The sequence below is a fragment of the Chiloscyllium punctatum genome, chromosome 17 (genome assembly GCF_047496795.1).
Source record: "Chiloscyllium punctatum isolate Juve2018m chromosome 17, sChiPun1.3, whole genome shotgun sequence".
NCBI classification, from domain to species: Eukaryota; Metazoa; Chordata; class Chondrichthyes; order Orectolobiformes; family Hemiscylliidae; genus Chiloscyllium; species Chiloscyllium punctatum.
This window is the reverse complement of record NC_092755.1, coordinates 94,827,022-94,848,893: the sequence shown is the minus strand read 5'-3', so window position 1 is coordinate 94,848,893 and position 21,872 is coordinate 94,827,022. Positions and strand designations below refer to the sequence as shown.

At 41.0% G+C, this 21,872-nt stretch overlaps 1 protein-coding gene across 3 annotated transcripts in view; it reads right to left on the bottom strand.

The window, feature by feature from the left end:
* The window catches only part of smtnb (smoothelin b), a 355,969-nt gene that overhangs the window by 173,772 nt on the left and 160,325 nt on the right, over window positions 1–21,872 (bottom strand). For all 3 annotated transcript variants that reach the window (XM_072587983.1, XM_072587985.1, XM_072587984.1), the window contains exon 6: window positions 19,436–19,532. In XM_072587983.1, coding sequence (XP_072444084.1) covers window positions 19,436–19,532 — 97 coding nt within the window. The remainder of the gene's footprint in view (window positions 1–19,435; window positions 19,533–21,872) is intronic.

Genomic DNA, 21,872 nt, shown 5'->3' with positions numbered 1-21,872 from the left:
ACAGGCACAGGGAGAGGTGGCTAAGGTGATTGATATTCTGTTTCAGCAAGGAGTGCTGCAACCAGTGGCCTCCACTAATAACGTTCTAATTTGGCTGGTCAGGAAGCCAGATGGTTCATGTCGTTTAACCACTGATTATTGTGAGCTTAATAAAGTACCCCTCTCACTGCACTACCAGTAACTACCAGCCCAGCCACAATAATGAAACGAGCCACAAGCGAAATACTTCACAGTACTTGATATCAATAATGGCTTCTGGTCATAACTTTGAATTGGTCCTGCCAGTAGAAATTTATGTTTACCTTCTAGGAACAACAATGCACCTGGACTTATCTACCCTAAGGGACTACAAGGGTTTTCCTGGACCAACTGTGTAATACAATATATAGACGACCTACTTCTACAGCCAAAAATAAAGGAGGAGCACATTCAGCTCTTAAATGTAACTCGAACTGTTACACAAGCTAGGATGTAAGATAAACTTGAAAAAGGCATAAGTTCTATAGCCAAGAGTTGCATACTAGGAGACAAAGATAAAAGTCACACAACACCAGGTTACAGTCCAACAGGTTTAATTGGAAGCACTAGCTTTTGGACTGCCGCTCCTTCATCAGGTGGTTGTCGAGCGGCACTCCAAAAGCTAGTGCTTCCAATTAAACCTGTTGGACTGTAACCTGGTGTTGTGTGATTTTTAACTTTGTACACCCCAGTCCAACTCCAGCATCTCCAAATCATGAATATTAGGGCATGATAGGAAAAGGAAGATAGACCAAAAGTGAATAGAGACCATTGAATGACTCTCACTCCCAAGAGACATTTGAGCACTTTGATCTTTCCTAAGGTTAGTAAGATACTACAGGAACCACAGATTCCTGATGAAGGGCTTATGCCCGAAACATTGATTCTCATGCTTCTCGGATGCTGCCTGACCTGCTGTGCTTTTCCATAACTACACTCTCGATCTTCAGCATCTGCAGTCCTGACTTCCTACTACACACTGATGGGTTTGCTACCAAGGCAGCCCCACTCTCAAGATTGCTAAAAAAAAGAACGCTGCCTGGAATTAGACATTTCAACACATAGTGGCAGTAACTGATTTAAACACGCCCTCGGAACAGCACTCGCCTTTCTAGTGCCAAACCATGTATTACCATATACCCTAGAAGTTGCAGCCACAGATCAGATGACAGTTGCTGTTCTACTACAAGAGAGGCACGGTAGGCAAGGCACAGTGGCCTAAGCCTCCAAAGTCCTACAGCCTGTGGAACAAGGGTTTTCTATGTGTAAACAACATCTCGTTGCAGTCTTTTGGACAGTCCAATATTTCAACTATATCATTGGTTTAAACCCACTGACCAAGCATACCTCAATCCAGCTCCTGCCGGATGGCCAAATCAAAGATGACTCAGTGAACCAGATTTGAGCTGCATGATGGACTCTACTGCTTGAAGTCGGGACATCACAGTCAAATGTACCAAGGTGTCCACCTTCCTAGGTAATAACCTAAATTATGGAGGAGACCCACATGACTACCAAATCATAACCATTGAACACCTCACCAGCCCTTTTATGCCTAAACAGCAGGAAAAACAGTTAGGAATGAGACAAAAAGATAACCAGGCAGATACAGCCGTCAGAGTTTATGTAGATGGATCCTCCACAATAGAGGATGGCATTCGGATCACTAGCTGTGGGTTATACATGACTGACACTTAAGGATAGCCATTAGTTGAACTAGCTTTAAAATTACCCAGCCATCAAAGTGCCCAAGCTGTGGAACTAGCAGCTGTCGCCTATGTAGTCAGCCACCCTGATCTGTTCCCTCCACCCCAGAAATATATATTCTGATAGCATGTGCTGTGCAACAGCCTCACTGAATTCTTATCATTATGGGAGGCTACAGGTTTTATTTCTGCTGATGGGAAACTCCTACCATCAGCCTCCTTATTAAAGTACATACTGCAGACTGCCAGTGGAAGGGAATATGGCATAATTAAAATTAGAAGCTTCGACAAAGCGTCAACAGAAGGTAACCGCAGAGCAGATGTATTAGCCAAAAGAGGTGCTCGTGTAGGAGAATTCTGGCAGCCATCCATAGGTAAGCAGGCCAATGCAGTCACTGTCAGTCAAACATAGAGGACCTCAGGCAAGCACAACACTGCGATGAGTCCTTAAAACAAATTGTGGGATCAGTTTATCCAGATACCTACACTAGGTAGAAGGATTCCCTACAAGTATGGGACGGGTTAGTTCTAAAAGCAGGAGTCTATGTAGTCCCTATGCAAGACAGGAACAAAAAAAATATCAATACCATGATAGGCATGGATACCAGGGAATAGAGGCCACTACAGAACAACTAAAAGAACTGTGTTGGTGGCCCGAGTTACACAGGGATGTAGCACACTATATAGGGAATTATCTGATCTGCACCCAAAATAATCCAGACAGGTACATCCAAAAGAGAGAACAGAGACACATCCATCCAGTGGAAGGGCCCTGAACAAATCTACAAATTGACTGCCATCATGTAAGAATGGATATATCTACATCCTAGTCATCATAGACACTTTCGCAAAATGGGTGAAGGCTTTTCCTGTTAGGGGAAATATAGCCAAAGCAACCGCACAGATCCTAACTCAACAGGTGTTTGCAAGATGGGGTCTACCTCGCAGTATCAAGTCAGATCAGGGAACACATTCCACCAGTTGAATCATGTAAAATGTGATGATTATGCTTGGTATCAAACAGAAATTCCACACTGAATACCAACTCCCAATGCAGTGGGATTGTGGAAAGGATGAACTGTACCCTTGAAGGGATGGCTAGGAAGGCAGTGCAACAGATGGTTAGGAAGGCAGAGCAGTGCTCTGTTTGTCCTCACGATGGTATGCAACACCATCTCCCGATTCACAGGGTATACCCCTCCATATCCTGACAAAAGGCCAAGCCATGAAGGGAGTCGACTCTTTGTTTGGCCTCAACCTCATGGAACCTGCCCTTACTGCCCTCAACCATGAAAAATTGGTGCAGCAGCTCATCAAGAATATCAAGGCCACTCAGCTGGCAGCAGCTCTCAGGTTAGGGACTAGAAGGAAAGTAAGTCAGGCATACTTCGATAGCAAAGTTACAGTTACCGATATAGTCAATTTATAGATTTGTTCAGGGCCCTTCCACTGGATGGATGTGTCTCAGTTCTCTCTTTTGGGTGTACCTGTCTGGATTGTTTTGGGTGCAGACCATAGAATTCCCTATATAGTGTGCGACATCTCTGTGTAAGTCGAGCTGATGAAGGGCTTTTGCCTGAAACGTCGATTTTCCTGCTCCTTGGATGCTGCCTGACCTGCTGTGCTTTTCCAGCACTACTCTAATCTAGGCCCGATAGCAAAGTTAACCCTGTCGAATACCCAGTAGCACACCAGATGATGCTATAGACCAATAACCCTAATTCCTTTCTCTCCCCTAAATATTCACACTGTGGTGGATAAGGCAAACTCCTCAATATACAAGGTTCTACTAGCCACGAGAAAAACCGGCTGGTACCATGTAAACCACTTAAAAGCCTATAGCACACAATACAGCCATTCTCACCATCTTAATATTTATGGTGGATGACACTGCCCTAGAACAGACAACAAGAACAAGGATACCCCCAGACACATCCTCTCAGTCAGCTGTACTGCTGACAAAGTCCATACCATTCCATCACTGCCTCCAATGCAGCTTCAATGTCTAAGGAGCCCCCGGACACTGTAGATGAGTCAATGGCAAACTTTCTAAAAACTTGGAATGACTTGCTACTAAGTAACCACACGGACATGTTAAGCATCTCCCTCAGTCTAACCAATACAGGACTCTCCGACAGGCAGATCAAACATCCCTGACTCACTATAACTCACACCCCAAACGACATACCCGCATCATGAACCCATTACACTATAAAAAGGCGAATGCAGACTATATAAAAACAGACTAACTCAGACTCCCGAATGATAGTTCCCTGTCACTACAAGAAGGAATGACTGGGCACAAACATGGGAGTTGAGAGGATTCAATATTGCCACTAATATTGCCACTATTGCCACAGAGGATTCAGAACACACTGATAAGTTTCTGTTGGCTGTTTATTTGACAAATGCACTCATTCACTAATCCAAGTGATGAAACAGTTCCTATTAGCTACCCAAGGCAAGGTGCAACTGTCTCTGATGGTCCATACTCACATGCATTTCACAAGTCTTCCAACTCTTATTTCTGTGTATGCTGGTGTGATTAGTCAGGTTACAATTCTTCCATTGCCCACTCATTTTCATTTATATTTAAATCATTGGTCTCTTACGGTCGTCTTCACCTTCACTGCTAGTTAAATTGTTGGTCTCTTGAGATCATCTTCACCTTCACTCATATTTAAATCACCGGTCGTGTTGAACACCTCATCTAAGTACTTCAGGCAGGGCCATTTCATCTTTACTTGTCTTAAGTCATTGGTTGTCATGAGCACCTCATTTCAGTCTTCCCTGACCACTTTACATTCTGGTTGTTTCAACCACCTTAGCCTCTACTACTAGAAACCGAGGTTGCAGCCTCACAGGCCTCTAAACCTGACTCAACATTCAAATGGGGTTCCCACTCTTTTTTTTTGTTATTTGGTTTTGAACAAAAGTGGGTTGGGGCATATACTTTATATTAGTTTGAAACTATTCAGATATTAGACAAGAATAACAACAGAAACAACCTTAACCTCTCTCCAGAACAATCATGACCACACGAAACACAATCAAGGTATACCTCATCAAGATCCTAATTGTCACCAGGAACAACATGCATGAGACATCAAACAGATCAGGACATATGTACCCAAAATACCTATGGCTTGGCCCACCGTACACAGGCGAATGTGAGAATGGTGTGTTATGAGTACACCCCAATAAAAGTATAATGTTCGGATGTAACAGCCAGTGGGGCAGTATATAAAAAAAGTGCGCTTAGATGTTTGCTACCTGAGCGTGGAAATCACCAGTGATTGGTGGGGATTCTCAAACAATGAGTGCTGCCCAGAAAAGGGATTGGAACTTGGGCAGCGATATCCCGGGAAACTCATAAAGGGTAAGTTCATTCCGTACGAAATTATGAATGGCCTGAAACTAGCTGTAGAGCCACCTCAACCCGTTTGCCCTGATGCCAGCCATGGTCCACAAAGCAGACAAGTTTTAAAACCTACTGGGAAAATATTGTATGATAACATCCATCACAAACTGGTACCTTTGATGGTGAATTTAGCAGGAACCCAACTGCCAGAGTGGTGCTCTCTCCAACTTAAAAGATTGTACCTCCACTTGACCCGTAAATTATTTGGACGAGAGATAGGAACAGACCACAGAAAGACCAAACCCAGATCAGCGAAACAACAAAAAAGGAAAATACCAGATGACTTAGCGACAGCGTATGGAGCAGGGGTATCAACCATTAATGCCCTTGATTTGGCCAACCTGGACATTAAGTTCAGAGTCCTGACCTGACAAGTATAGTAGACCTTGAACACAAGTAAGAGGAATAGTTGGTAGAATGCCAAAGGGGAACTAGTTGGAAATAAAGCCAGTAGCCTTATGGTAGCTCTGCTAGAAGAACATGCTAAAACAATACACTAGATAATAAAAGGGAAATTAGGAGATGACAGTAGACAACAGAATCAGATCATGTGCAGCAAATATGGACAGTGGATGACAGAACAGTTGACAGAAAATCTTGAGCAGGCTAGACAGGGACAGGTCTCATCCTGGATCAACAACGAACAGGTAGAAAATTTATTCAGGGGAAAGAAACACCCCAAATTATCAGACTGCCAACTGAGGCAACTGACCAGAGTGTGGTTCAACAATGACTGTAAAAGAATTCCTGGGAAAGTTTTAGGGATGGTATTAGGACTCCCAATAATCACAGACGACAATTGGATTAAGGATGTTCAAAGTAGAAAACATAGTCACCATCCAGGAGGATCTATGGATAGGATATGATGGCACCTTACCATATGCAGTAGAGAAGGAAGGGAGGCTCATAGGCACCACTTTGCACCAGTGTCAACAAACTAATACAATGCTAATATGCCTGTACTCAACTTATTTGAATGAACACGCACTGTGTAATTCAAAACAAGCACCAGCCTGAATTGCCTCATAGAGGCTCACAATCTGGACACCGATGTAACCCTAGAAGCTTACAGGGGAGAAGAGAATATTGCCTCACAACCTCACTTAGCACATATCAGTATGTGATAACCCAATATATTTATCACTAACAACACCTTCTGTATTAAGCCACACATACCTGCCAGCATAGGCCCAATTCAGTTGATAAATATACATAAGAGGGAGAGGGTGGAATTCAGTGCGAGTGAGGAACTTCGACAAACACTGGAGGAATATCTGGAGAAGTACACCATTGGTCTCCAACTCCTGCTGGAGGAGTTACGCCAAATCCGAACCCGGTTGGCTACTGCCCATAAACCCTCACCAAGATAATACAGCAGGTGAGTAAGGGAAATCAAAGTAATGACTTGGTTAGGAGGATTTCTGGGTCAGAGGCTCCAACATATAATCCATCCCTGGTCTGTTTTGTGTCACAAATGTCCATGTTGCTGACTCTGGTTACCCTGGTATACCTCACCATCCTCACTGTCAAATTTGCCTGGAGAAAGAACGAGCTGTCAAACAAACTGGATCTAGAGACCCCACTCAACTTAAGATCTTCCCAAACTTATTAAAACCTTGTACGTATTTCACTAGGCCTAGTGAACCTTAGTTACCACTGTGTGTAAAATGTTCTGTAATGCTTGTTCAAATTTGTTTATTAAAGATTTCTTTCTTTTTTGTGTTTTTATAGCATTGATCAGCCTTTCCATTTCATTTTTCTTAATGAATTTGCTTTTGTATTTGGCATTTCTCTGACACCTTATTTATTTTAGTTTACTGTATTTGCTTGATCTGAGTTAGGTGTGATTTTCTCATATGCTATCTGGAACAGTTTAGTTGTTTTAGCATATATTGTGCTTTGCTTGAGCCTGGATGATCATGTAGTCAGTGCACAGAGATTGGTCTTTTATTGTGTAATCCACCATGCTTCACATTCAGGATCAAAAGGAGGGACTATGGCTAGACGGGCTGCCCAAAATGATACCATTTATGATGGATTTGAATAAAATGGACAAGGACTAAAGCATGCTGAGAAATGGAAAACAACCTTGACTTAAGTGACTGTGTTAATCAGCATGCTGCATAATCCACAAAGGCTGCAGCTACCAACAGACAGTTTGCAAACAAACTTGGTAGCTGCAGACACCACAATATATAGCCGAATTTGAGTTTGAATAGAGTCAATGGAATGTCATCCTCAAGGCGTTTGGAAACATCAAAGTGTGTTCCAGACGTGGGGGTGCCTCTCACCCTTATTTGGAGGAGGCTTTGTGCACCCAGCACCTCCAGGAATGGAGGCCTAAGGACTACTCTGCCATCAACATGCCAATGCCTGGTTGTGTCTGATCGATCTGGGTGATCGAGCCTGATTGATCCATTGGTGAACGGTGAAGATCCTTCCAAAAAAGCATGAAGACTTTGGAGTATAAGAATCACCACCACACCATGCATGGCGATAACTCGAGAATAAACACCGAGAAGAGAAGACAACCTTGAGACCATCAGGAGAAGACCACACAACATCATCATGTGGAGCAAGTGTGGTGGTATATAATCACCCCGAGTTAAATTAAAGCACAGATAGAATTGTAGTGTAATTTGTTAGTTTACAGTGTATTTTGTTGTGGTAGTATTAACTGTGTTAAATAGATAAATATTGTTGTTTTACTATTATTAAGAGTTGACTCTCAGTTCTTTTGTTGGATATAAGAATTGCAACACACTGTGTGGCAGGCGCAACAAGATCTAAACATGGTGAGTGTTTGATGCTTAATATCTCAGCTTCAATTGCAGCACAAATAGAAGTCGCCCAATATATGAGTACGGTAGTGAAAGCAAAGACATTAGCTGCAAATTCGGCATCATAGTTTCAAATGGTGTGTTACAGTTCACTCAGATTGTAAGTTTCTGTGGCAACATGTGTTTTGACGTGCATGTTATGTCTGTAGCTATTTCTTTCCAGTGCATAACTGGTCTCAAATGCATAGAAAAATGTACAAAAAGGAGCAAGAGAAGGCCTGTCAGCTCATTGAACCCATTCTACCATTCAACAAGAACATGACTGATTCTTGATCACAATGCTTTACTCCTGCTCTTTCTCCCCATACTCATTGACAACTTTAGCCTCTAAAAAATTGTCTATTTCTTTCTAAAATATAATCAAGACTTGGCCTCTACAGCCTCCTGTGGTAAAGATTTCCACAGGTCCAGCACCCCCTTGCATGAAGAAATTTTGACTCTGTCCAGACCTGTCAGATGTTTGTACATTTGAATGAGGTCCCCTCTCATTTTTCAAAACTCCAGTAAATACAGACGCAGACAATGCAATCTCACCTCAGATGACAAATTTCTCCTTTCCAAGAATCTTGTAAACCCTCATTGTACTCCCTCTATGGCAAATATTTGGAAAAGAGACCAAAACTGCACATAATACTCCAGGTCTCATTCAAGACTAGTACATCTTCAGTAAAACTTCCTTGCTCTTGTATTCAAACCTTTTAGTAAGGAGTTAGAATAAAATACTTATGGATGGTAGATATTTGAAATAAATGCAGAAAGTGCTGGAGAAACCCAGAGGTACTGATTGGGTCAAAATTCAGGAATTTCCTCTCTAAGGGCATTGTGGGTTAACCCACAGCATGTGGGCTGCAATGTTTCAAGAAGGCAGCTCATCACCACCTTCTCAGCAAGAAATGCTGGCCAACCAGTGACACCCACGTCCCACAAGTGAATAAAAAAACTCATCTTGAATCCAATGACTCTTCTTCAGAACCAGAAATCTCTCTTGCTCTAACCACCTGCCATTGACACACGTTGGAAGGATTTATAGGTTTATACTTGACCTCCTAGACTGTGTTACGAATTCACCTTCATTGACTATCAAGTCCTGAGATGGATCTTGGACAAGTATCTGCAGTGCGACAAGGTTTCCTTCATAGATACAAAGATCAGTCATCAAAGGGGTTCACAGGGTCCTATGTGTATGTATGTATAAAAATGTTTTTTATTCATATTTAAGAATAAATAGAAGTTTGCTATTAAATTGTGCACTTGAAACATTTAGCATGGAAAGTGAAGGGTGAGGTTCATGAAATAATTGATGACTCTCAAATTCAATCTCTTCAACTGGCTTGGAAACTATTAACTCTGCTCTTCAAAGATGTATCTTTTAAGGTCAAAGGTACCCAAAATTATTCTCCAAGGTCATGTGTAGTCTCCCCAGTTGAAAATCAGCAGAGCATCATCAGTCATGCGGCAGGTACTTGAGTAGTACTGCAAAGGAGCCAGAGGACAAACAGAGAAAATAGTTACTAATGGAATGAAAAAGTTGAGTTTTGTAATCATTATCAGAATGGTTTGTTTGAAGTATTATATATCAAAGTCAAGAGCTTGGTATTGAGCGATATTGCCAGGAAGCCAGTAGCCACCCTGTGGTTTGTGGCAATGCACCTGATACAGTAGACTGCTGCATAATTAAGGCATCATGATTACTACCAGAACACCAAGAAATTTTCATGGTGTGCTAATTGTTGTCACCATAATCTGGATATTCAGAAAGTGCAATCCTTTCCTATTATGGTATGCTTCAGAATTTATATGCTGTACTCACAAAGCAACATGTGTTCGGTCAATGGTACCTGCATCATGGAGAGGCATGCCCTCTTTGTGAAGCTTGCTTTGTCAGCTTCACATGGGGAAGTGAAAATGAAGTGTACTCAGCTCTTACTGCATATAGAGCCTCAGTGATTTACCTTGCACAGTGGACAGTGAATTGAAAATGTTTCAATATTGCCTTCTCCAGCCTTGAAACAGCGTGAAGCCAAAAAATGGTCATTGTCACCTTTATGGTAACTTAATACTGCCCCTTTCCTTCTATAAGGCAGCATTTCTTGCAGCAGATTTAGGTGAATATCTGTTTGTTAAGGCATAGCATTTAACATAGTGTTAATCAGCAGGGACAGCGAAAACAATTAACAACTCTGCTGCAGAATAGATGTCAACTCAATACTATTACAATTATATATCCCTTCTTTGTGGTTTTGTCCTGCTTAATGTTTTATGTAACCAGACAGCTGAAAAAACAAACTACAGTATTTTATTAACAGCTTCCATCTCATTGAGGAAGATTCTGGCCATGATATATCTAACAACCTGCTCAAAAAAACTGTACTCCCATTGACAACTTTGACAAAGTCCACAACAACTGAGATAATCCACAATATTCCACAATATTCTAAAGCAAACTGCAACACTCTAAAAATAAGTTGATTCACCCAATCCCAAAATGTTAACTGATTCTTTTTTAAAAAAATCCTGGTCCTGTATCATTGCTAAAAACTAATCAATTCAGCCTTCAACCATACCTTATTTATGAACCATTATTTATCACTGAAATCCATCTGTTAATCTTTTTTAGATTATATTGTTTACAGACAAATGGGGTAACAAACAGAAGCAAAAAGATTACCTCTGTCCATCTTCATGAAGAAGACATCATTTGCTTGAAGCATGTTTTTTCATTTCATTCATTGGATGTGAGCACTACTTGTGAGACTAGCATGTGTTACCCATCCATAATTGCCCTCCAAGGTGGGTTGAGAACAGCCTCGAAACAAACAGTCATCGTATCAAAATTTTAAAAACCCAGGGGCAGACCAACGTAGCGATATAAGACACATAAGGCTGTGCCATTGTAAATAATCCTGGAACCCATTTTACAAACTGAGACTCACACACGTTTAACTTCCACAAACAGTATTTGGGAAAGCTGTCATTATAATCAAGTCATGTCCCAGTCTGCAAAGTGACAATGGTGATTCAAGGGTATTTGGGGACAGGCAGGAAAATGGGGTTAAGGCTGCAATCAGATCATTCACAATATTGTTCCACCATCCAGTAAGCTTGATGAATGAAATGATCTACTCTGCTTAAATTTTTATGATCTTACGACCTACTTTCAACTCATCTGCAAGAATTGTACTGCTCATGTTTGTGATGAGTGTTGTTTTGTAGATAATGCATCTTCCATATTCATCTTGTGAACAGCTAAAACCTTTATCCTGGTCCAATCCCACACATTGATTTATAATTCTGTAATAGCTTTGATAGATTTATGGAAGATAAAAACACTTTGATATTTAACCTTTTAAGATCTGCATGAGAGAGGGCCAATTTTTAAATTTTAATTTCTGATTAATTCTCCTGTAGTTCTGATGTTTTCATTTTACTCTTCCCTTGACTGTCATTTCTAAGGTAATATCTTCCAACATGACGACATAATACGCTCACTGATTCTTTTTCTATCTGGATTGGACACCAAATAATTCACATAATTATGCTTATTGTTGATTTGAGAAGTTGCAAGGTACCTTGCTTTAATAAACATAGGAACAAGAGTAGGCCACGTATCCCCTCAAACCTATTCTAACATTCAATACAATCACAGCTGATCATTGTCCCATATTCCTGAATAACTTTGACGGATAAAAAACATCTATCACCTATTTAAAATTAACAACAGTGTTCCAAACATCCAAACTTGTGTGTACAAGTGCTTCTTAACATCTCTCCTGAACAGTCTGACCCTAATTCTCAGACTATGCCCCCTAGTCCTAGCATCCCCAACCAATGGAAATAGCTTATCTTTAGCTACACTGTTTTTTCCTGTTAGTATCTTGAAGATTTCAATCAGATTACCCCTTAAACTTCTACATTTTAGACAAAACAGGTCGAATTTGTGTAAGCTCATAACTTAACTCTTGAAGTCCAGGTATCATTCTTGTAAACCAAATTGTACTGACTCTAAGGCCAGTGTCTCCTTCCTAAGGTACTCCAAGTGGGATCTAACCAGAGTTTGTATAACCGCAGCATAATTTCTTCACCCTTGTATGCCAGATGTCTAGCTATAAAGGCCAACATTCAATTAGCTTTCTTGATTATTTTCTGCATCCATTCATGACATTTTAAACATCTATGCACCTAAACCCCCAAGTTTCTTTGTACATCCACTGCATTTAACTTCATACCATCTAGAAAGTATCCTAATCTATCCATTTTTGCTCCAAAATTGATAACCTCACATTTATCTACATTGATCTCTATCTACCACAGTTTTGCCATTTACTTAGTCCATCAAAATCCCTTTGTAATTTTATGCTATCATCTATACTGTCTATAATTCCACTTAACTTTGCATCATTAGCAAATCTGAATATTAGACATTCTATGCCATTATCCAAGTTGTTAATAAATAATGTGAATAATTGAGGCTCTAAAACAGATTCTTGTGGATACTACTGGTCACATCCTGCCAGTTTGAGCTCGTACACATTATCCCTATTTTCTGTCACTTGCCACTCAACCAATTTCCCAGCCATGTCAGTAAATTGCCCTACTCATTACCTGAGTCACCTCTTCAAAAAATTCATTGAGGTTTGTTAAGCATGACTTACCTGTCATGAATCCATGCTACCTCTCACTGATTAAATGAAAATTTTGAAGTTGCTCATTACACCATCATTGATTATAGACTCCAACAATGTCCCCATCACAGATGTTAAGTTAACTGGTCTGTAATCCCCTGGTTTTCCTCTTTTGCCTGTCCTAAAATAGTGGAGAGATGTGCAATTTTCCAATCCAAAGAGATGACTCTGGCTCCCCGGAGACACTAACACCTTGTTTCCAGAACCAAAATTTCAAACTTTAGTCTTCTTATCTGCTCTAGTTTTCATTATTGGTTTTCATTTGGGCTTAACAATAAAACTGGATATTATTATGCAAAAAAAGTAAATAAAATAGAAAACAAAATATTTATATATAACAAATGTTTAAAGATTTAAAAACATGCACTAAGAATATAATCCCATTAATCCCAACAGAATCCACCCAGAGCACTTAAACATAAAGCAAGTTCCCTTCTCTATACTATATAGGATTTGGCTAAGCTGTGGCTTCAAATTGTCTGGTCATGAGAATCTGATGGTCTTTTCCTTGATTTGTCATGTAACTTTCTCAGTTTCAAGTAACTCTGTCGTGTTTTAACCAAACAGTTCTGGTCTGGAACTTCTGCTAAACTCCTCACACTAAGATAACCTATCTTCTCCCTTTCTCAGGAGCAACTGCTTTATACAACTAGGTTCAACTAAGAACCCTGCTGATCTGTTCAAACTGAAACAAAGAAAATCTTCTTCCAAAACAGTGGGTGATTACCCTAATTCAAAAGTAAAAAAAAAATCCCTGATTTTATAAACCGCAGCCTGATGAACACTGTTTATCTGTTTCTGTCATAAAATTCTCTCAATGTAAACAAAACCCTTGATATTTAGGAAGTCTTTCTCACACACTGTTTTAAATTAAATCACTTTGGATATAGAAAGATTTATGTTAATCAATAAATTGATTCAGACAGACAGAAAGCCCTTATGCCACTAACTCAAATTCAAAATTTCAACCATAAGATAAATTATACTTCTCACATACAAGAAAGGCACTAACGTTAAGGGTTCACTATAAGCCCATAAGAAGTAGGCCAATCAACCCATTATGTCTACTCTACCATTCATTGAGATCATGGCTTACCCTATAATCCTCAACTTCACTTTATGCATTTCCTGTACAACCCTTGGCTTCCTTACTAATTAAATATCTGTTCTTCTCAGCCTTGAATAGTTACACAGATCAGACGAGGTCCTTCAGCCGCATCAAGTCTGCTGTGTCATTCCAAGAGCTCATCCACATATTTTTTTAAATGTTGAGATTTTCCACCTCAAACATACTTCTAGGCAATGCATTCCAGATTCTCACCATCTGCTGAATGTAAAACATTTTCCTCAAAACCTCTCTAGACTTTCTGCACTTCACCTTAAATTTATACTCCAACATTATTGACCCTTTGACTAAGGGAAAAGCTGCTTCCTCTTCACCCTGCGCATGCCCCTCATAATTTTGTACACCTCGTAAATGTAATAATCTAATCTCAGTAAAGTAATAAAGAATTCCACAGATTCTCTACCCCCAGCAGAAATTCTTCCTCACTCGTATCTTAATTGTGCAACCCCTTTTTCTGAGATTATGCCAAGTGGTCCTAGATTCTTCCACAAGAATCCTGTCAATCTAAAACTCTTTAGCAGAAATCACTGGAGAAACTCAGCAGGTCTAGCACCATTGGTGGAGAAAAAGCAGTGTTAATATTTCAAGTCTGGAGAAGGTGGGCCTTTAACGTAGGCATGTTGGCTCCTCAGGATACACATATTTTTAATTAACCTGTTCAGACTTGCTTTGACTCACCTCTGGAACAGGCGGGACCTGAACCAAGGACGAAGATATTTTTTAATCAACTTATTCAGAGATGTTATTACAGAATTCTGAAGCATGTGGGACTTTATCTTAGGCCTTCTGGTTTAGTGATAGGGACATTACCAGTGCATCACAATAGCCCTTCAATATGTTTTAAAATCAACTCATTCAGAGATGTTGCTGCACACCTCTGCAGCAGGTGGGCTTTGAACCTGAGTCTCTTAGCCCTGAGAAAGGGACACTACCATTCCACCACAAGAGACCCTAAAGATATTTTTAATCAAATTGTTCACACATATTATGAAACATTTCGGCAGCAGAGGTAGAGACACAACCACTATACCACAAGATTCCTCAGAAGTAGAGCAGATATTTTCAAATCAACTTGTCATAGAGTCATAGAGATGCACAACACAGAAATAGACCCTTCAGTGCAACTCGTCCACGCTGACCAGATATCCCAAGCAAATCAAGTCCCACCTGCCAACACCCAGCCCATATCCTTCCAAACCCTTCCTATTCATATATCCATCCAAATGCCTTTTAAATGTTGCAATTGTACTAGTCTCCACCACTTCCTCTGGCAGCCCATTCACATACACACCACCGTCTGTGAAAAAGTTGCCCCTTAGGTCTCTTTTATATCTTTCCCCTCTCACTCTAAACCTATGCCCTCTACTTCTGGACTCCCTGACTTTGTCTATTGACCCTATCCATGTACCTCATGATTTTATAACACTCTAAAATGTCACCCCTCAGCCTCCGACGCTCCAGGGAAAGCAGCCCTAGCCTATTCAACCTCTCCCTATAGCTCAAATCGTCCAACTCTGGCAACACCCTTGTAGATCTTTTCTGAACCCTTTCAACAACATCCTTCCAATAGGAAGGAGACCAGAATTGCATGCAATATTCCAGACATATTCCAGAGATTGAGCAGAGATATTATTTCACACCCCTGCAGCCAGTAGGACTTGAAGCCAGGTTTCCTGACTCAGAGTTAAGATCACTACCTCTCCATCACAAGAGGGCTATGAAGTAGAACATTTTTAAAAACTACTTTCTAATCAACCTTTTCAGAGATGTTATGAATGTCTCAGGATAGGTGGGAATTAAACCTGAGCCTGCTGGTTTAATAGTAGGTACACTACCTCTACAACATAGGAGTCCACAATGGTGAGGTATATATTATGACATACCTCAGAAGGAGATTGGACTTGAACTCAGGCCTTCTGCCCCAGAGATAGGGACACTACCTGTATACCACAAGAGCCCTCAGAAATGGGGTCCTGTTCTATACCTAACCATTCTCAGCTGTGTTATCAATTACCCTCCCTCTATCGTAAGGTCAGAAGTAGGGATGCTGACTGATGAATATACACATATTCAGTACCACTTGTGACTCCTCAGACACTGAAGCAGTCCATGATCAAATGCAACAAAACTTGGACAATATCCAGATATGAGCTCACAAGTGGGAAGTTACATTCTTATTGTAACACAAATGATAAGCAATTACCATCCCAAAAAAGACAGGATCTAACCATCTCCTCTTACATTCAAAGCATTTCTATCATTGAATCCCAAACTACCATCATTCTGGGGATTACCATTGACCAGAAGCTCTACTGGACTCACCAGATAAATACTCTGGCTACAACAGCAGGTCAGAGGCTAGGAATCTTGTAGTGAGTAACTCATCTCCTGACTCTTCAAAGCCTGTTCACCATCGACAAAGCACAAATCAAGAGTGTGATGGATATGTCCCACTTGCCTGGAGATACTGAAACTTGACAAGCTTAGCAACATCCAGGAGGCTACCTGCCTCTATTCCTGATGAAGGGTTTTTGCCTGAAATGTCGATTTTTCTGGTCCTCGGATGCTGCCTGATCTGCTGTGCTTTTCCAGCACTACTTTGATCTAAACACCCAGGATAAAGCAATCCATTGATTGACATCATAACTACATTCTCTCTACTATTGATGCACAGTAGCAGCAGTGTGTACCAACTAGCAAGAAGCACTGCTCCAGACTCAGTACATTCGAAACCCACAACCATTAGTATCTAGAAGAACAAGGTCAACAGGTATATGGAAAGACTTCCATTTGCAAGTTCCCTCCAAACTATTCACCTTCTTGTTGTGATATATATTGCAGTTCCTTTAGTGACATTTGTAAAAATCCTGGAATTCCCTCCCTCATAGTGCTGTCAAGATAAGTACAGCAAATGGACAGCAGCATTTCAAGAAGGCCAGCTTCTCAAGAGCAAATGGGGGTGGGAAATGAATGGTAGCCAGATACCCACAGCCCATTAATAAAAGTAAAAAACAAAATATACTTTATTAAAAATTCCCACACTGACAAAAAGCCCATTGAAGGCCCTGCCTTCTCAACCCTGCCTATGGTGGGGTTGATCTTCAGATTAAACTAGTCACCAGTCTATTCTCTATAGTGATAGAACGGACTATAGTAGCATTCACTTTTTAATACCCGTAATTGGTAGATTGCCTTACGAGGAAAGGTTGGACCATGTAGGCTTACATTTGTGAGAGTTTAGAAAAATAAGAGATGTAAACATGACAGTTTGACAGGATTGATATGCAAAGAATGTTGCTTTTTGTGAGAGGATCAAGAACAAAGAATAATTATTTCAAAATAAGGGATTTCTCATTTAAGACAGCATATCTGGACTTTCAAAAGGCCTTTGATAAGGTGCCACACGGGAGGCTGCTGAGCAAGGTGAGGGCCCATGGTGTTCGAGGTGAGCTGCTGGGATGGATTGAGGATTGGCTATCTAACAGAAGGCAGAGAGTTGGGATAAAAGGTTCTTTTTCAGAATGGCAGCCAGTGACGAGCGGTGTCCCGCAGGGTTCGGTGCTGGGGCCACAGCTGTTCGCATTATATATTAATGATTTGGATGAGGGAACCGGGGGCATTCTAGCGAAGTTTGCCGATGATACGAAGTTAGGTGGACAGGCAGGTAGTACTGAGGAAGTGGGGAGGCTACAGAAGGATCTAGACAGGTTGGGAGAGTGGTCCAGGAAATGGCTGATGGAATTTAACGTGAGCAAGTGCGAGGTCTTGCACTTTGGCAAAAAGAATAAAAGCATGGACTACTTTCTAAATGGTGAGAAACTTAATAAAGCCAAAGCACAAAGGGATCTGGGAGTGCTAGTCGAGGATTCTCTAAAGGTAAACATGCAGGTTGAGTCTGTGATTAAGAAAGCGAATGCAATGTTGTCTCTTATCTCAAGAGGGTTGGAATATAAAAGCAGAGATGTACTACTAAGACTTTATAAAGCTCTGGTTAGGCCCCATTTGGAGTACTGTGTCCAGTTTTGGTCCCCACACCTCAGGAAGGACATACTGGCACTGGAACGTGTCCAGCGGAGATTCACACGGATGATCCCTGGAATGACAGGTCTGGCATATGAGGAACGGCTGAGGATACTGGGATTGTATTCGTTGGAGTTTAGAAGATTAAGGGGAGATCTAATAGAGACGTACAAAATAATACACGGCTTTGAAAAGGTGGATGGTAGAAAATTGTTTCTGTTAGGCGAGGAGACTAGGACCCGTGGACACAGCCTTAGAATTAGAGGGGGTCATTTCAGAACGGAAATGCGGAGACATTTCTTCAGCCAGAGAGTGGTGGGCCTGTGGAATTCATTGCCACGGAGTGCAGTGGAAGCCGGGACGCTAAATGTCTTCAAGGCCGAGATTGATAGGTTCTTGTTGTCTAGAGGAATTAAGGGCTACGGGGAGAACGCTGGCAAGTGGAGCTGAAATGCACATCAGCCATGATTGAATGGCGGAGTGGACTCGATGGGCCGAATGGCCTTACTTCCACTCCTATGTCTTATGGTCTTATGGTCTTATAAGGACATCTTCTTTCTCACAAAGGATCATGAGTATTTAGAACTCTCTTTTTCGAGAGGTGGTGGAAGCAGAGTCCTTGGATAATCTTAAGATAATGGTAGATAGATTCTTAATAGACAAGAAGCGATTGATCATTAATTAGCAATGTCAGATACAAATTTGAGTACACACTAAGTTCAGTGCAGTGCTAACAGATACAGGGCAGTGGATTGATTTTCCACAAAAAAGACAAACTAAAATGCTTAATTTCTTTAGGACATTCTGTACAATGTACTCCATTTACCTGTTATATTGTCTCCTTTCTTGGCTCAATGTCAAATTATGTTCCTGTGGGAGGCCTTAGCATGTTTTACCATATTAAAAGCACTAAATGAATGCAAGCCCCAAATGTTGTTGGCAGGCCCTCATCTTCATGTGTAACATGCAGCTACCATTTGGGGCTCCATAATAAATTCAGCTATGATAGCTTTTTCCTAACAGCATCATGCACCTACCTATACCAGGATGCGATAACTTGACTAGACCGAACAAATACCGTAACAGATTGTCACAAGTCAAAAAGTCTGCAACCTGTTTACACCAATGAAAAAGAGGTATAGTACATCTGTCAAAAAAAACTTATTTCTTAAATGCAAACAAATCTGATTTTTCAGATCTCAGAATATTAATAATTAATACTGTTGCCTTCAGAATATTCAAGGACTCTGCTTCCACCACCTCTTGAAGAGGAATTCTAAATACTCATGACCCACTGTGAGAAAACAAATCTCCTTATATACAGTCTTAAATGGGAAAACCCTTATTTTGAAATAGTGATCCTTTGTTCTTAATGCTCCCTCAAGAGGCAACAATGTTTCAGTGTACTAGTACCCCATATTCCCAACAATGGGACTTTTTTGTAAAAATCACTTTATTTCTTTGATCTGAATAGAGACCACAGAATAAAGGACATGGCAATTTATAAGACGATAAAAAATGTTACTTAAACTGGAAATATCTCAATCTGCAGCATTTCAAGTCAAACTGTCCTCTCAGAAGTTTTTTTAAGAAAAGGATTGCAAAGTAGCCTCAGTACATACCATCAGACTCACTCCGAATTCTCCACCTCTGGTTTTGAAGTTCTTGGGCTTGCGCTTGCACCTTTTGTAGCTCCCCCAAGCTTTCAGTCTCTCCTTCCTGAAAGCAACAACTTTAGTCAGTAAGTACAGTGTTCATATGAAAGGAGATCATAAATAGGAAGAGAGCCAGATTATGAAACACTGTACATTTATCCAGATTTTAAAATGAATGGCTCACAAATGTCACTCTTTTCAAACCTGTGTCATTTTCATCCCTCTAGCTGCTGTATAAACGTTAAAAAAATAAATCAGTTATGAACATAGGAACACAAGTAGGCTAATTAGTCTTGAGGCTATTTCATCACTCCTTGAATTCTTTGAGGACCTTGGTCCTGAAGGCGTAGTTGCTGATGATGGGTAAAGGAAACCAGGGATGCTCAGGAGTGTAGAATTAAAGGAACACAACATTCTGAGAGGCTTGTCAGTCTTTCCCTTCAATTGGTTGATCTTGAGCCAGCATTTCCCAGGTGGGGATAGCATACAGGCACAGAACTTATAGGCAGAGAGATCAATGGGAAAGAGATCAAAAGATCATACCAATGATGTGAGGGGAGTGTTGAATAATAAGTCTCTGCAGACAATCAAAAGTGTTAGACAGCGATGAGTAAAGTGTCAACAGCTGAACAGTAAATGAAGGGGATGACCTATAATCTAATTAATTGAGGTAGAGAGATAATTACAAACATTTAAAAAATAAGGTGGTGCTTATGCCCAAAATGTCAACTCTCCTGCTCTTCAGATGCTGCCTGACTTGCTGTGCTTTTCCAGCACACTTTTTTTCGGCTATGTACAGCAGGCAACTCAATGTCTGTACCAGTGCTGCCTCCACATGAGGCGGTACCAAATCCATTGGTAAGATTGGTGCACCAATGTCAGTGTTCTTGCTCATACCAACATGCTGAGAATTGAATCACTGAACATGCTCAATCAACTCCAGTGGACAGGTCATAGAGTCATAGGGATGTACAGCATGGAAACAGATATCTTTCCCCTCAATCTAAACCTATGCCCTCTAGTTCTGGACTCCCCCACTCCAGGAAAAAGACTTTGTCTGTTTAGGTCAAAACAATGACTGCAGATGCTGGAAACCAGATTCTGGATTAGTGGTGCTGGAAGAGCACAGCAGTTCAGGCAGCATCCGAGGAGCAGCGATGAAGGGCTTTTGGCCGAAACGTCGATTTCGCTGCTCCTCAGATGCTGCCTGAACTGCTGTGCTCTTCCAGCACCACTAATCCAGAACTTTGTCTGTTTATCCTATCCATGCCCCTCATAATTTTGTAAACCTTTTTAAGGTCACCCCTCAGCCTCCGATGGTCCAGGGTAAACAGTCTCAGCCTGTTCAGCCTCTAACTATAGCTCAAATCCACCAACCCTGGCAACACTCTTGTGAATCTTTTCTGAACTCTTTCAAGTTTCACAACATCTTTCAGATAGGAAGGAGACCAGAAATGCACGCAATATTCCAACAGTGGCCTAACCAATGTCCTGTACAGCCACAACATGACTTTCTAACTCCTGTACTCAATACTCTGACCAATAAAGGAAAGCATACCTTCTTCACTATCCTATTTACCTGCGACTTCACTTTCAAGGAGCTATGAACCTGCACTCCAATGTCTCTTTGTTCAGCAACACTCTTGAGGACCTTACCATTTAGTGTATTGTTTACATGCCTGTCACAAGATTGCCAAAACAAGCTCTATATGTGGGACTTCAACACAGCAAGAGAGCCCCCGAAGTACAAAGGAAGCACTTCAGGGATACACTCAAATTCTTCTAGAAAGAGTGTAACATTCCCACCTGGGAAATGCTGGCTCAAGACCAACCAATTGAAGGGAAAGCACTTGTCTCAGGTGGGCAGGATTTGTACACTGATTCTCATCCCTAATGGCAAACTGGAGTCAAGTGCTGACAAAGAACAGCATGGCAATCCAGACATTCCACCCTCTAATTGTCCCAACCACCAGCTGACCCAGCTGTGACTGAGATAGTGCTTCGTGTATGCTTTTAGTGTGGAAGCAGATCACCAGGGACTGTCTAAGTTCTTGTTGCTGGAAACAATTGGATATCTTCTCTTTCATGCTGGTTCTTCACTCCATCTCAAATATATCTGCAACACTCCCAATACAGCATACCCAGGTCTAGATTAAATATTTGTGGCATCATACAGAAGGATGGTGAGGGCTATCGCTCTGAACACTATTAAGTTTAGTCTGGGCTCAAAAGTTGTGGTTATTCCGTATTTATTTGTAGAATCTGCCAAATGCATTGTTTGTTGTCATAAGCCTACCATCCACCTTTTCACTGATGGTGACATCAAATGAGATGATACTCCCCTAATAGGTAAATTGCTTGCAACATTCAGTTTGGTTCCCTCAATGACACGGTTTAGTGGTCT